General features: G+C 48.8%; 1 protein-coding gene across 1 annotated transcript in view; it reads left to right on the plus strand.

Moving 5' to 3' along the window:
• The window catches only part of SLIT1 (slit guidance ligand 1), a gene marked incomplete at both ends in the record, with an annotated part of 170,847 nt that overhangs the window by 20,831 nt on the left and 137,018 nt on the right, over window positions 1-12,998 (plus strand). The window contains 3 exons of the mRNA XM_081243020.1: window positions 55-126; window positions 2,374-2,445; window positions 9,198-9,269. Of these exons, the coding sequence (XP_081099146.1) occupies window positions 55-126; window positions 2,374-2,445; window positions 9,198-9,269 (216 nt within the window). The remainder of the gene's footprint in view (window positions 1-54; window positions 127-2,373; window positions 2,446-9,197; window positions 9,270-12,998) is intronic.

A 12,998-nucleotide genomic window follows, 5' to 3' on the forward strand; every position in this document is an offset into this window, starting at 1 on the left:
GCCTGGGGGCACCCTGGGCAGCTCACCATCTCCTTCTCTCCTTTCCTCCCCCAGGGAACTCAACGGCAACAAAATCACTCGGATCCACAAGAATGACTTTGCGGGACTCAAGCAGCTGCGGGTGCTGTGAGTATGGCATGCTGCTGCCGCTTGTAACCCTTCTCCCGCCCCCTCCCCTCAGCGGTGGTCTCACGGCAGAGCCCCGGCTCTGGGTCGTAGGGTTGTAGGCCAGCTGGGCCCCTCCCCTGCGCGGTCAGTCTTCGGGTGCCGTGAGCAGGTGGGTGGAGGTGTGCCAAGTCCTGACCCAGAGTGGCCACTGTCTCCCATATGGCTGAGAAAATTGGGTGTGGACTGGGCACCGGTAGTCACTGCCTGGCAGGACCTGGGAAGATGGGGCTGCCTTGTCCATTGGCTGGCTCCTGGGGTGAAGGAAGACCAGGTCTGCTCAGGCTGCTGTAGCAAAAGACCAGAGACTGGGTGGCTTAAACAACAGAAATTAATTTTCTCACAGTTCTGGAGGCTAGAAGTCTAAGATTGAGGTGCCATCAGGGTTGGTTTGTGGGAGGCCTCTGTTCCGGGCCACCTTCTCGCTGTGTCCTCATGTGGCCTTTCCTCTGTGTATGCACACAGAGAGATCTCTGGTGTCTCTTCTTCTTACAAGGACACCAATCCTATCAGATTAGGGCCCCATCCTTACGACCTCATTTAGCCTTAATTACGTACCTTATCTCCAAACACAGTCACATTGGGGGTAAGAACTTCAGTGTATGAATTTTGGGGCGGGGGGGATGACCCAATTCAGTCTATAACAGTCTCCGCAGCTCTTCTGAACTTGTGCCCCAGAAAGACTTCCCAGCAAGGCCACAGACCCCTGACTTGAGGAGGAAGTGACTGGGAGCCGTTGAGGACAGAGGTGACTCCCCTCAGGTGCCTGACAGTGGCCGACATTGGAGGTGGCAGGCATGACGTTGTCGGGGTGGCCACCAGCCAGCGAAGGAGTCATCCATGGCACCTGCCTTGTCAGGCTGGGCAGGGGTGAGGAGCAAGGGGAAGGGGTGGGTCCCTTCACCCGCTCTTGCTCTGTTGATCTTGGGGTGCAGAGACACCCCTACCTGCGTGCATTCTGATGTGAGGTTATCTCCTCCCACAAACTCAGGTGTGCAGGGAAGAAGGGCATTTTAAATTTTCTCTGCGTCAGTTTTGACTTTGAGCCCACATCCCACCTGGCTGGCAGGATGTGGTCATAGGGTCCCTCATTCCTTATTCCCAGGGTAATGCAGGGGTCCTGGGGCCTCAGTTCTTTCAGAACTATGGACTTTGCAGCTCGGAAGGTCTTTGGAGGAGGTGGTGACCCTGTGGTCGATCCTCTCTGGGATTGTAACTGTCAGTCACTGGGGAAGGGGTCTCTGCATCTCCAGAACCACTGACTTCGGAACACTTCCCAGGCTGAGGAATCTCTTCTGAGTCTGGGGAAGCCCTCCCTCCTGCCTGGTGTTACCCCTCCCCCCACCTCCCTGCACGCCACCCGGCATAAGCTCCTCAACAGCACAGCGTTTTTGGAAACAAAGCAGAGGAAGAGAAGTGTCTGGTGGCAGCTTCTGCCCCCTGCCCAGCCCCAAACTTCAATTGAGGCCCTTGCAGGAGCACATAAGCCACCTGCTTGAGAGTAGGGAGGGGAAAACACGGGAGAAAGACATACTTGATGAGCTCAAAAATTACCACGCAGCAAGTGATCTGCCGGTGAAGAGTGCCGCCCTGCCAGCTGGATGTTCTGGGTTTCAGGGCGCGTTGGTGGTAAGGAGGGGCAGAGTCCCCCAGAGCCAGGTGGTTCAGTTGGTAGCAGATGTGGCTAGGCGGAGCGGGGGAGCAGGCAGCGGGGGTGTTGTCTGCCAACCGCAGAGTGTATTTGCCGCACGTGTGGGCTGGGCCCCGTTGGTTCCTGCTCCTCTCCCCCCCCCGCTACTGGCCGATCTCCCCTGCTCTGCACCCCCAGACACGTGCCCTCTGGGCCAGAGAAGGGCACGTGCGCCAGCAGCACAGAGCCAGCCCCCGCTGCCTGGGTGTGGGCTTCCCCGAGCATGCCTTTGGAGCGATGGCCTGGTGCTCTGGTGGCCCGTGGCCTTCTGCCATGCAGGCAGCTTCAGAGGGTCAGCATGGGGTAGGGCCAGAAGCACATCTTGCTGCTGAAGCTGGATGTGTTGAAGAGCCTGTGTCGGGAATTTGCAAAGCTGTGAGGAAGTTTTGTTGGCTCAGGCCAGGGTTCGGATCTGTGTGCGTCTCGGGCATTGCTCCTGTTTCACTCCCTTGGGCCAGCTGTCTCTAGGAGTCCTTGTCCACCGTCCCGGAGCTGTTCTTGTCTCTTTTCTTCCCCAGGCAGCTGATGGAGAACCAGATTGGAGTGGTGGAACGCGGGGCTTTCGACGACATGAAGGAACTGGAGCGGCTGTGAGTATCAGTGGGCACAGGCTCAGGAGGGCGGTGGGGACTGGCGCCGAGTGGACTCGAGAGGCTGAGCCTGGTGGCAGGAGGGGGTGCTCAGGGACAGGACTGCACGCCCAGCCTGCCTCCCGCCTGCTAATGGGGCCAGGGGCAGCTGTAGCCGTGGAAGGGGTCGCAGCGTCATCGTGAGATGACGGCAAAGTCCTCACTGCATATTCTAAACACAGCTATCGTTGTTGTTTTTCCCTGAGAACGCATCATGGCAAAAAATCCACACAGTGCAGAGGAAGTGAAATTTATTCCTATAATCTTATACTCCAGGCATAACCACTGTGGCTTTAAAGGAAGCACTAGTGTGCCCGGGGGACCAACTGCAGGGAAGCCCTTAGGAGCAGTGTCTTGGGTGCTTGAGGCCACAACACAGAACTGAAGGTGTTGTTTTCTGATTTGCATCATTTGTTCCTTAGGGGGCTTTTGAGTTTGAAAATAGGTCTTGATCAGTTTTTGCCAGATTTCAGATTGGTAATAATGAAAAAAAAAAAAAAAAGAATGTAGTATGGGTGAGGTGGGTGATGGCCACTCACATTCATGGTGGTCACCGGCCTCATTTTTCTGCTTTGGTTTGGCTGTAGGTGTCAAGAGTTCTAAAGTTCCTGCCTTTTGAACCAGAAAGTCCATTTGATTTTAAGGAAATAATCAGAGACATGGCTAAAAATTTATATATCAGGATCTTCATTGCACATTATTTAAACACAACAAAAAAATTGGAAACACCCTTTCTGGTGGAGATATAAGATATAAAATCACATTTCTGAAGAACTATTAAGGCCATAGGAATGTGTCTACAATATCACATTAAGTGGAAAAGGCAGGAAGTACATTTATACTAGGCAGGATTTTAATAAATGAAAGGCAGGATTTTATTTACACATTTACATTTGTGTAAATAAAATCAACTTGTATATGTACAGAATACAGGAGGAAGAAAATAATGGAGACTATTAACTCTCATCACCTGGAGTGGTGGGATAACAGTTAACTTTATTCTTTGTGCTTTTCTTTTTTTGTGGATTTTTTCCCAGTGAGTTTATGATATAATTATAGCTATTATTGATTGCCTTACTCTATGCCAGGCACCAAGATAAGTGCTTTGTCCTCCAATATCTCATTTAATCCTTAAAACAACACTGTGGTCGGTGGTATCTTACAAATGAGAAGCCGAGGTGCACAGAAGTTAAGGCACTTGCCTTATGAGATAATTATTAAATGGTTAAGTGCAGAAACAGGGATTAGAACCCGGATCATTTTGCCTCCAGAGCCCGAGCTCTTAATGGCTGTAACCTAATACCTTACTTTTCTCTTTTACTTAAAAGAAAATAAGGTATTAAATAAATGGAAAGAATATGGTTGTCTCGTTGCCTTCCTGCTGCCTGGAGAGAAACCAAGTTGAACTTTTCCTCATCCAGGCCTAAAATGGAGCCCTAAGGAGCCCAAAGCTAGAACAGATAATTCATCCTGTGTTAGTTTTCTTTAAAAGGCTCAGAACAAAGTACGTGTTCACGACCTGGTTATGAGGGGCTGATTTGGTCCTAACCCATTCCGGCTCCAGCTCCGGGGCCGCCATGCCCTGGGGAAGGAGAAAAGGTGGGAGGGAGTCTGGACATGACTGGTGGCCCATGTCACATCTGCTGCCACCCAAGGCTGGGCATGGTCCTTCTTTTTGAGTCATAACGTGTCACTGCAGGCTTTGTCCCTTCTGTCCTTTTCCAGTTCCTTTCTTCCAGGGTGGGTCACCAGCAACTGCGTGGTGGGCAGTTACTGGGGTGTGTGATTGCTCTGTCCCTGGGGACGTCCAGTGCTGGCCGTGGATGGCCCTCTCCTCTGACTTGTCAGAGACCAATGGTGGATCAGTTAATCATAAAAGTTGGATAAAGTGGGGAGTCATAAAACCCATACATACTCTAAACATTTCATTTTATGTTAAAATATATAATGTGCATTTATTGACCCTCCCCGCCCCTGCCCCCTTTTTTTTGCCAAGGTCTTTTTTTTTTCCTTTAAATTTAATTTATTTATTTATTTTTGGCTGCATTGGGTCTTCGTTGCTGTGCATGGGCTTTCTCTAGTTGCAGTGAGCGGGGGCTACTCTTTGTTGCGGTGTGTGGACTTCTCATTGTGGTGGCCTCTCTTGTTGCAGAGCACAGGCCATAGGCGCATGGGCTTCAGTAGCTGTGGCGCACGGGCTCAGTTGCTCCGCGGCATGTGGGATCCTCCCGGACCAGGGCTCGAACCCGTGTCCCCTGCGTTGGCAGGTGGATTCTTAACCACTGCGCCACCAGGGAAGCCCCGCCAAGGTCTTACTTTTTAGTGTGAGATGCTGATTGGAGTTCTGTATTATTTTCCTTGCCTAACCCACACACATATACCCTGCTTACGATTTTTGGTTTTGGTTTCTTTAAGGTGGAATGAGATTCTTAGAAGGCCCTTGGAAGCAATCTGGCAGGAGAATTCTGAATTTCTTTTATGACTCCCCTGCTCGCCCCCTGCCGCCCAGTCTTTTACTTAATTCAACAACTCTTTAATTAACAGCTTTCCTTTTAATGACTCTTACCAAGGCATTCAACCAGTTTTTGTAGAGATGACTCTCTCTTTTCACGCTAGTATTGATATTTCGTTCATTTAGGTAATCGTCAGTTCAATTATATAATTATAAGTACCTCTGGCATAAACAGCTTGGGAACAGACATGATTGGTTCTTGTGCGCAGTTACAGACTGGAGGGCAGAAGCAGAAGTGTGCGGTGCTGCCCGCCATGAGGATTCGTGGGTCACAGGCATCGGTTGTCTGATGTTGGGGGCGGGGCGCTCGGTCACCCTGGGCTGGCTGAGGGTGACCGTGTAACGTGGAGGCTGCCGAGGTGGGAGCCGGGGAAAGGCAGGCTTCAGAACCCACCTCTCCCACTCGGTGGTGACTTGGGTGAGCCACTCACCTCTGGGCATCTCAGTCCCCTCAGCTATCAAAGAGACAGCTCAACGAAGTCTACAAACATATTCTGAGAACTGAGAGCCCAGCCACGTGGTGAGATGGTGGTGGTCAAACCGTCCCCCTGGGGTTGTTTCTGGGAGGAGACGGGAGGGTATGTGCATGACCGTGATGCTTCGTACACAAGAGAGAGAAACCCACCTTTTCATTCTGCTTTCCCTCTGATGGTGAGGTAATGCCTATAACGCATTTATTCTGGTGCCTGGCACAGAGTAAGGTAAGGCTAGTTGAGACTCACTACTATTGTCGTTATTCTTAGCTTCCTGTAGGTCCCTCACCACGCTGGGTCCTTCCTTTGATTTTCTACTTTATTATTTTTTTTTATTTTTATTTTTTTTTTTGCTGTACGCGGGCCTCTCACTGCTGTGGCCTCTCCCGTTGCGGAGCACAGGCTCCGGACACACAGGCTCCACGGCCATGGCTCGTGGGCCCAGCCGCTGCGCGGCATGTGGGATCTTCCGGGATAGGGGCACGAACCCGTGTCCCCTGCATCGGCAGGCGGACTCTCAACCACTGAGCCACCAGGGAAGCCCGATTTTCTACTTTAAACTAGCTATTGAGTCCCTTCTCCTCTTAAGTGTTTTTCAGAAATTAAAGCCAGAAAAATGAGAAGGTCTTGGGGGAAAACAAAACAAAACAAAACCCAATGATTTCCAGGCAGTGTAAATACAGGATTAATTTATTAGACGAGGTTAAGGAACTTGGAGCGATCTGATGTCTACTCCTGTTGCTTTAAGATTACATTGGTGGTCCCTTTTTTTCCGAGGCAGTGATGTGTTTCCCTAGGAGCCTGCCCTTTAGAGTAAACTTCTTACAGCTTGTCTAAAATTGCAACCCTAATTGTACCGTGTTAGAAAATGGTACCTTTCTCACATATCAGATGAAAAGTGACCTCCTAGGAGGTAACCACAGACCAGTTACTACTGGCCACATCGAATTATATTTCTTCCTCCTTCCCAGCAAAAGAAAGCTTTTGTCCAGTTCGTTTATCATCCTCTAGAACTGTTAAAGGAGATGGTTGTGAGAAATTCAAAGTATACGGTAGGGCTTCCCTGGTGGCGCAGTGGTTAAGAATCTGCCTGCCAATGCAGGGGACATAGGTTCGAGCCCTGGTCTGGGAAGATCTCACATGCCGTGGAGCAACTAAGCCTGTGTGCCACAACTGCTGAGCCTGTGTGCCACAACTACTGAAGCCCGTGTGCTTAGAGCCTGTGCTCCACAGCAAGAGAAGCCACTGCAATGAGAAGCCCATGCACTGCAGCAAAGAGTAGCCCCCATTCACCACAACTAGAGAAAGCCTGTGCACAGCAACGAAGACCCAACGCAGCCATAAATAAATAAATAAATTTATAGAATAAAGTTTAAAAAAAAATTCAGACCCCTTAGCCGGGCCCTCAAGGCCAGACAGGATCTGCTCCCAATCTACTTTGCCAGTTTTACTTTCAAAAACTCACCTTCTCATCAAAGATAGCCCTCTGATGGTGACTTCCCTGGTGGCCCAGTGGGTAAGACTCCACGCTCCCAATGCAGGTGGCCTAGGTTCGATCCCTGGTTGGGGAACTAGATCCCGCATGCATGCCGCAACTAAGAGTTTGCATGCTACAGCTAAGGAGTCTGAATGCTGCAACTAAAGATCCTGCATGCTGCAATTAAGACCCAGCACAGCCAAAGTAAGTAAGCAAATAAATAAATATTTTAAAAAAAGAAAGAAAATTGGTTACATATCTAAAGATCAGCTTATTGAAAAAATAAAAGATAGCTCTCTGACAGCCCCTATATGTGGGGGCATCTTCTTAGACCCCCCCAAAGCTTTACCCAAACCTCTCTTGTGCCTCTAGCTGAGCTCAGCTAATGTCATGTATTCATTTGGCAAATAAATGTGTTGCACGCCTACTATGTGCCAGACACTGTGGTGGGCTCTGTGACACAAGAGTGGACCAGAGGGACTTCCCTGGTGGTGCAGTGGTTAAGAATCTGCCTGCCAGTGCAGGGGACACAGGTTCAGGCCCTGGTCCAGGAAGATCCCACGTGCTGTGGAGCAACTAAGCCCGTGCACCACAACTACTGAGCCTACGCTCTAGAGCCCGCAAGCCACAACTACTGAGCCCATGTGTCACAACTACTGAAGCGTGCGTGCCTAGAGCCCATGCTCCACAACAAGAGAAGCTACCGCAGTGAGAAGCCCGTGCACTGCAACGAAGAGTAGCCCCCGCTCGCCGTAACGAGAGAAAAGCCCGCGCACAGCAATGAAGACCCAACACAGCCAAAAATAAAATAAATAAAAATTAAAAAAAATGTATACGGTAGACTGGAGGGGAGGGGCTGCATTTTACACTAGTGCTTCTCCAACCTTGACGTGCACCCAGATCACTTGGGGACCTGGTTGAGATGCAGATCCTGAGTCAACAGCTCTGGGGTAGCCTGGGATAGTGCAGCTCTTACCACCTCCCTGGTGATGTCCCTGCAGGTGGTCCATAGACGCAGTGTGATTACCAAGGTTCCATACTTTATAGGTGTCACTGCCCCCCACCCCAGTTGGGCTGGAGTGCTACACTTCAGTGTCAGAGAATTGGTTGCCTAAGGTGGCAAGATGAGTCTGGTTAAACTTCACTGCCTTCCTGGGACAAGTCTGAGTCTTCTCTGCGTTGTCTTTTCAGGCCACATTCCAGAACCAGACTTCTCACTCCTGCCTGTGTCTATAATACTGAATAGTTGTCTGTCCCCCAATAGAGGAATTGGGAGGGTGGCATGAATTGGGAGATTAGGTTTGACATAAATACACCATCAGGTGTAAAATAGATAGCTAGTGGGAACCTGTGGTATAGCACAGGGAGCTCAGCTCAGTGCTCTGTGACGACCTAGAGGGGTGGGATGGGGGGCAGTGAGGTCCAAGAGGGAGGAGATACAGGTATACATATAGCTGATTCACTTCATTGTACCGCAGAAACTAACACAACATTGTAAAGCAATTATACTCCAATAAAAAAAATTAAAAATAGTGATGGACATACTAAAAATAAAATGATTAAAAGTGTCATCCTCTGTTGTTTGGCATGGAAAGACATCCACAAATTGTGTGAGGAAAATGCAGGTGGCCAAATGCTTTTTCTTCTATTATTTGAGGCTTTTAAAAATATTAAGCATGCATTTTCATAAATAAAAAAATCAATAAAGGTATTTTCATTCTGAAAAAATACCTAAAGCAGACAATAAAAAAGTTGAGTCACCACTGAGCCAAATGTGGATGAAAGCAATAAAGAATCAGAACCCCATGGCCAGTCCTATCCCATTAGGGTGTATCTCACTTTTCAAGGGTAGTCAGGTATCCAGCTCACAAACTGAGATAATATCTGAATCAGTGCTGATTAATTACACGGGGACTTGCAAATGTAAAGTGATGATGATGATGGGTATGGGAGGGCGTAACGGAAGGAAGGAGGCTCTGTTTACTGACTGCCCACTGCATGTCAGGTCCTTGGTTGAGGGGCTTTCAGAGATGTTCTATTCTTGTCCTCCCTGAGGGTTGGATGGTGGAATTCCCACTTTATAGATGAAGAAACGGAGGCTCAGAGAAGGGGATTCTCTGGGGTTACACAGTGACATGTTAGGATTTGAGCCCTGGGCCCTCTGACTCTGAATCCAGTGCTTTCTGAAAAGCCCCTTGGATTTCCCGGACAGCTTGGCCAGCTCCAACTCCTCCTCTCTTCTCTTTTTCAGACGACTCAACCGGAACCAGCTGTACGCATTACCAGAACTGCTGTTCCAGAATAACCAGGCTCTGTCGAGGCTGTGAGTGACGCTTCATGGGAGAAAGCTCTCTCTGTGGTCTTATCCCTCACCCCGTTGAGGGGGCAGTGTGTGGTCAGTGGGGCCTGGACTCTCCCATGACCGTGACCCCTGTGCTCCTCACCTGGCAGGCATCGTTCAGGGCATCAAAGGCCGGCTTATTGTGGGAAGGTGCTTTGCGGGGCCTTTCTTCATGGCAAACACTTGACAGAATTGGCAGTCTATCCAATTCTGTGTGCTGCCCCTGACAGTGTGGTATGGGAATGTCCTCGGGGTGGGCAAGCTTGTCAGCCATGATGGCAAGACTTTACAGGGAGGACCGTACTCATGCATCTCTCGCTGCCTTTGGTAACCTGCCTTGGGTGGAATATTCATTCACATAAGCCCTTCTTGGATCTGTTTCTGTTTTCAGCTCAGAGTAGTGAGGTCTGTGAGCTTATTAACCGTGGCATAAAGTCATACTTGTATTTGCTGTAAATGTACTTCTTTCAAGTTTAAAAGGGAGTGGCCAATTCTGCTGCTCCATGATTTACGAGATATGTCTGTAATCGTTCTCCTGTACATTTCATTTTGTGGGATCTTGGGTAGGACAGGACCTTAGAGATTACCTGAGGACTCTCTTCTGCAGCTCCTTAGGGTATGTATGGTCTTTTAATCTTTGCTTGGCTACTTCTAGTGATGGGGAGTTCACCACCTCCTTGGGCAACCAATTCCATTGTTGGACAGATCTGCATATTAGAAACATTTTCTTAACTTTGAGCCCTAAATCTGCTTTCTAATTATGATTTCTCTGCTTTGCTTTCTGTAAGTACCTAGAACAACCATATACAGTACTTTTTTTTTTTTTTTTTTTTTTTGCCGTACGCGGGCCTCTCACTGTTGTGGCCTCTCCCGTTGCAGAGCACAGCCTCTGGACGTGCAGGCTCAGCGGCCATGGCTCATGGGCCCAGCCGCTCCGCGGCATGTGGGATCTTCCCGGACTGGGGCACGAACCCGTGTCCCCTGCGTCGGCAGGCAGACTCTCAACCACTGCGCCACCAGGGAAGCCCCTATTTGTAGACTTTTTAATGACGGCTGTTCTAACTGGTGTGAAGTGATACTTCGTTGTAGTTTTGATTTGCATTTCTCTAATATTAGCAATATTGAGCATCTTTTCATGTGCCTGTTGGCCATCTGTATGTCTTCTTTGGAGAAATGTCTGTTTAGGTCTTCTGCCCATTTTTTGATCGGGTGTTTTGTTTTTTTGATATTAAGTTGTATGAACTGTTTGTATATTTTGGAAATTAATCTCTTTCAGTAGCATCGTTTGCAAATATTTTCTCCCAGTCTGTAGGTTGTCTTTTTGTTTCCTCTTGTTATTTCTTAAGCCCACCTCTAAGCATAGGAGTGCAAGCTGATGGGACTTTGGGGAGGACTCCTGTGCAGCATGCCCCACTTATATCAGCCTAGAACTTGAATTCATGACCAGGGACAGTACTTCCTGATGCCTCTCCAGTTCAGGTCATCTCAAAAAGGGCACATTCTGGGGGGAAATGATTAAATAAACCTTTTTATTGATCTGGTTGTTTGTCCCTGTTGTCTGGGCCCTGAATTTTTCACCTTGGTGATGGTTATAGGGAAGGGTACAGGAGCAAGTGCTTAAAGACTTATTTGCTAATATTCTTTTTTTTTTTTTTTTTTGCGGTACGCGGGCCTCTCACTGTTGTGGCCTCTCCTGTTGCGGAGCACAGGCTCTGGACGTGCAGGCTCAGTGGCCATGGCTCATGGGCCCAGCCGCTCCGCGGCCTGTGGGATCCTCCCGGACCGGGGCACGAACCCGTGTCCCCTGCATTGGCAGGCGGACTCTCAACCACTGCGCCACCAGGGAAGCCCCGCTAATATTCTTTACCTTTCCTCCACCCCCAATCCATTGACCTGAGCATCTGGCATTCCAAAACATCTCTCCTAACTCTCCCAGTGGTCTGGCTGAGGAGCACTCGGGCACTCCTGGTTCCAGAAACAGGACCCCTGCAGGCTGGTGGGTTGGGGTGGGCTGAGTAGTGTAAAGGCACAAGCAGCAGACTCACGGGCTCCCATGACAGGAAGTAAGGCACAGCTGGGACCAAGAGTGTGAGGGATGTTTCTAGTTCTTTCTGATTGTTTACCTTGTTGTCCCTTTCCTCCCTGCAAACCAGTGTCTTGGGTTTACCAGCAACATCTCAGTTCCACCATGACTTTGGTTGGCCACTGTGCTCATTCCCCTCCTACTTCCTGTGACCTTGGAGCTCAGATCTCCTCGAGTCTCCAGTCCCAGCCCAGATCTCTGGGGAAGGATTCTGGTTGACCCATGCTTGGTCAGGAGTTCACTCCTGGGCCAAGGAGCTGTGCTGGCAGCTATGGGACCTCCTGGTGCAGTCACACTCTGGGGTCTACCGTCAGGAGGAGGGTAAGAGAGGATGCAGGGCTTGGCGTTTCTGACTTCTCATCTGTTGACCTTTCTTCTGCTTTGAGGGGTCCATTACTAATACTTTCCACCCGGACCAAATCATGGATTTTTTTTTTTTTTTTTTTTTTCACCAGAGGCCTTATGTTAAATCAGCATGAAAACAAGTTTGAGAGAGACCAAATGTGCAGGGTAAGGTGTGGTCACGAAGCACATCAGGTGGTGTGGCCCACGTTTCAACTGATTTTGTCTGTGTAGCTTCGGTAGTTGAAATCCTCTTGCTGGTCATTCCTCACCAATGTTTCTCCACGTGTTGGGTTAGTCCATTTCTTTCCACGTTTGGGACCTGCGGCCCAGAGAGGCGATTTGGCCTGGACCACAGAGCAGTTTGGTAATAGGGTTGGAGTTAGACACCAGGCCTTCAAGGGACCATAAGAAGTCTGAAAATGGGCTTGAACCTTGACCTAGAAATCTCACATTTGGGGATTGACCCTAAAGTCAATAAAATATGACCACAAACATGTTCACTGCAGCATAATTTAGAATGTTGAAATATAGAATATTGAAAACTATATAGAACTGAAATGTCCAATCTTGGGGGAATGGTTAAGTAAATTTTGGTGTATACACTTGACGTAATATTTGTATCATCATCAAAAATGGCATTTATGAAAGACTTAAAGTAACACAGATAAATGTTTGTGATACCAAAGCCAGGATGCAAAATTGTTTTGACAATATGGTCACTAAACAAATCACTCTAAAGCATGCACAGGGAAATGACTACAAAATGCCAACAGGGGTTATCTCTGGGTGGCTTTTTCTTTTTTATATTTCCCAGGTGTTGGATAAAAAGAGTATAATATTTTTATGGTAGGAGACCTCGCAGTTTTTATATGCACTGGAAAACCTCTGTTGTCTGAGTTAAAGTGAACACTAGATAAACGATGTTGGGCCACTTCCTTGAACCCCGTTGAGCCCGTTTGTTCTTCTATCAGATGAAGATAATAATGTCTGCCTCACAGCCTTTCGTGGGGATTCAAGAGAGGTGTAACTCCCTCTCAGGTCAGGTGTAAGCTCCGTAGCACATAATAGATGCTCAGGAAATCAGTGAATTTTCCCTTTTACAGATGAAGAAATTCAAGCTCAGAGGATTTGTGACCTGCTCAAGGGGTTGAGGTGAATTTGAACCCTGGTCTGTCTGATGCTAAAGCTCATCCTTCCATATCATCTACCCCCTCCCAGCCGTGCACCCTACACCCATCTACCTATCATCTACCCACCACCCAGCCAGCCTCCCTCTCATCTGT

Source organism: Mesoplodon bidens (assembly GCF_964165515.1).
Source record: "Mesoplodon bidens genome assembly, chromosome: 1".
NCBI classification, from domain to species: domain Eukaryota; kingdom Metazoa; phylum Chordata; class Mammalia; order Artiodactyla; family Ziphiidae; genus Mesoplodon; species Mesoplodon bidens.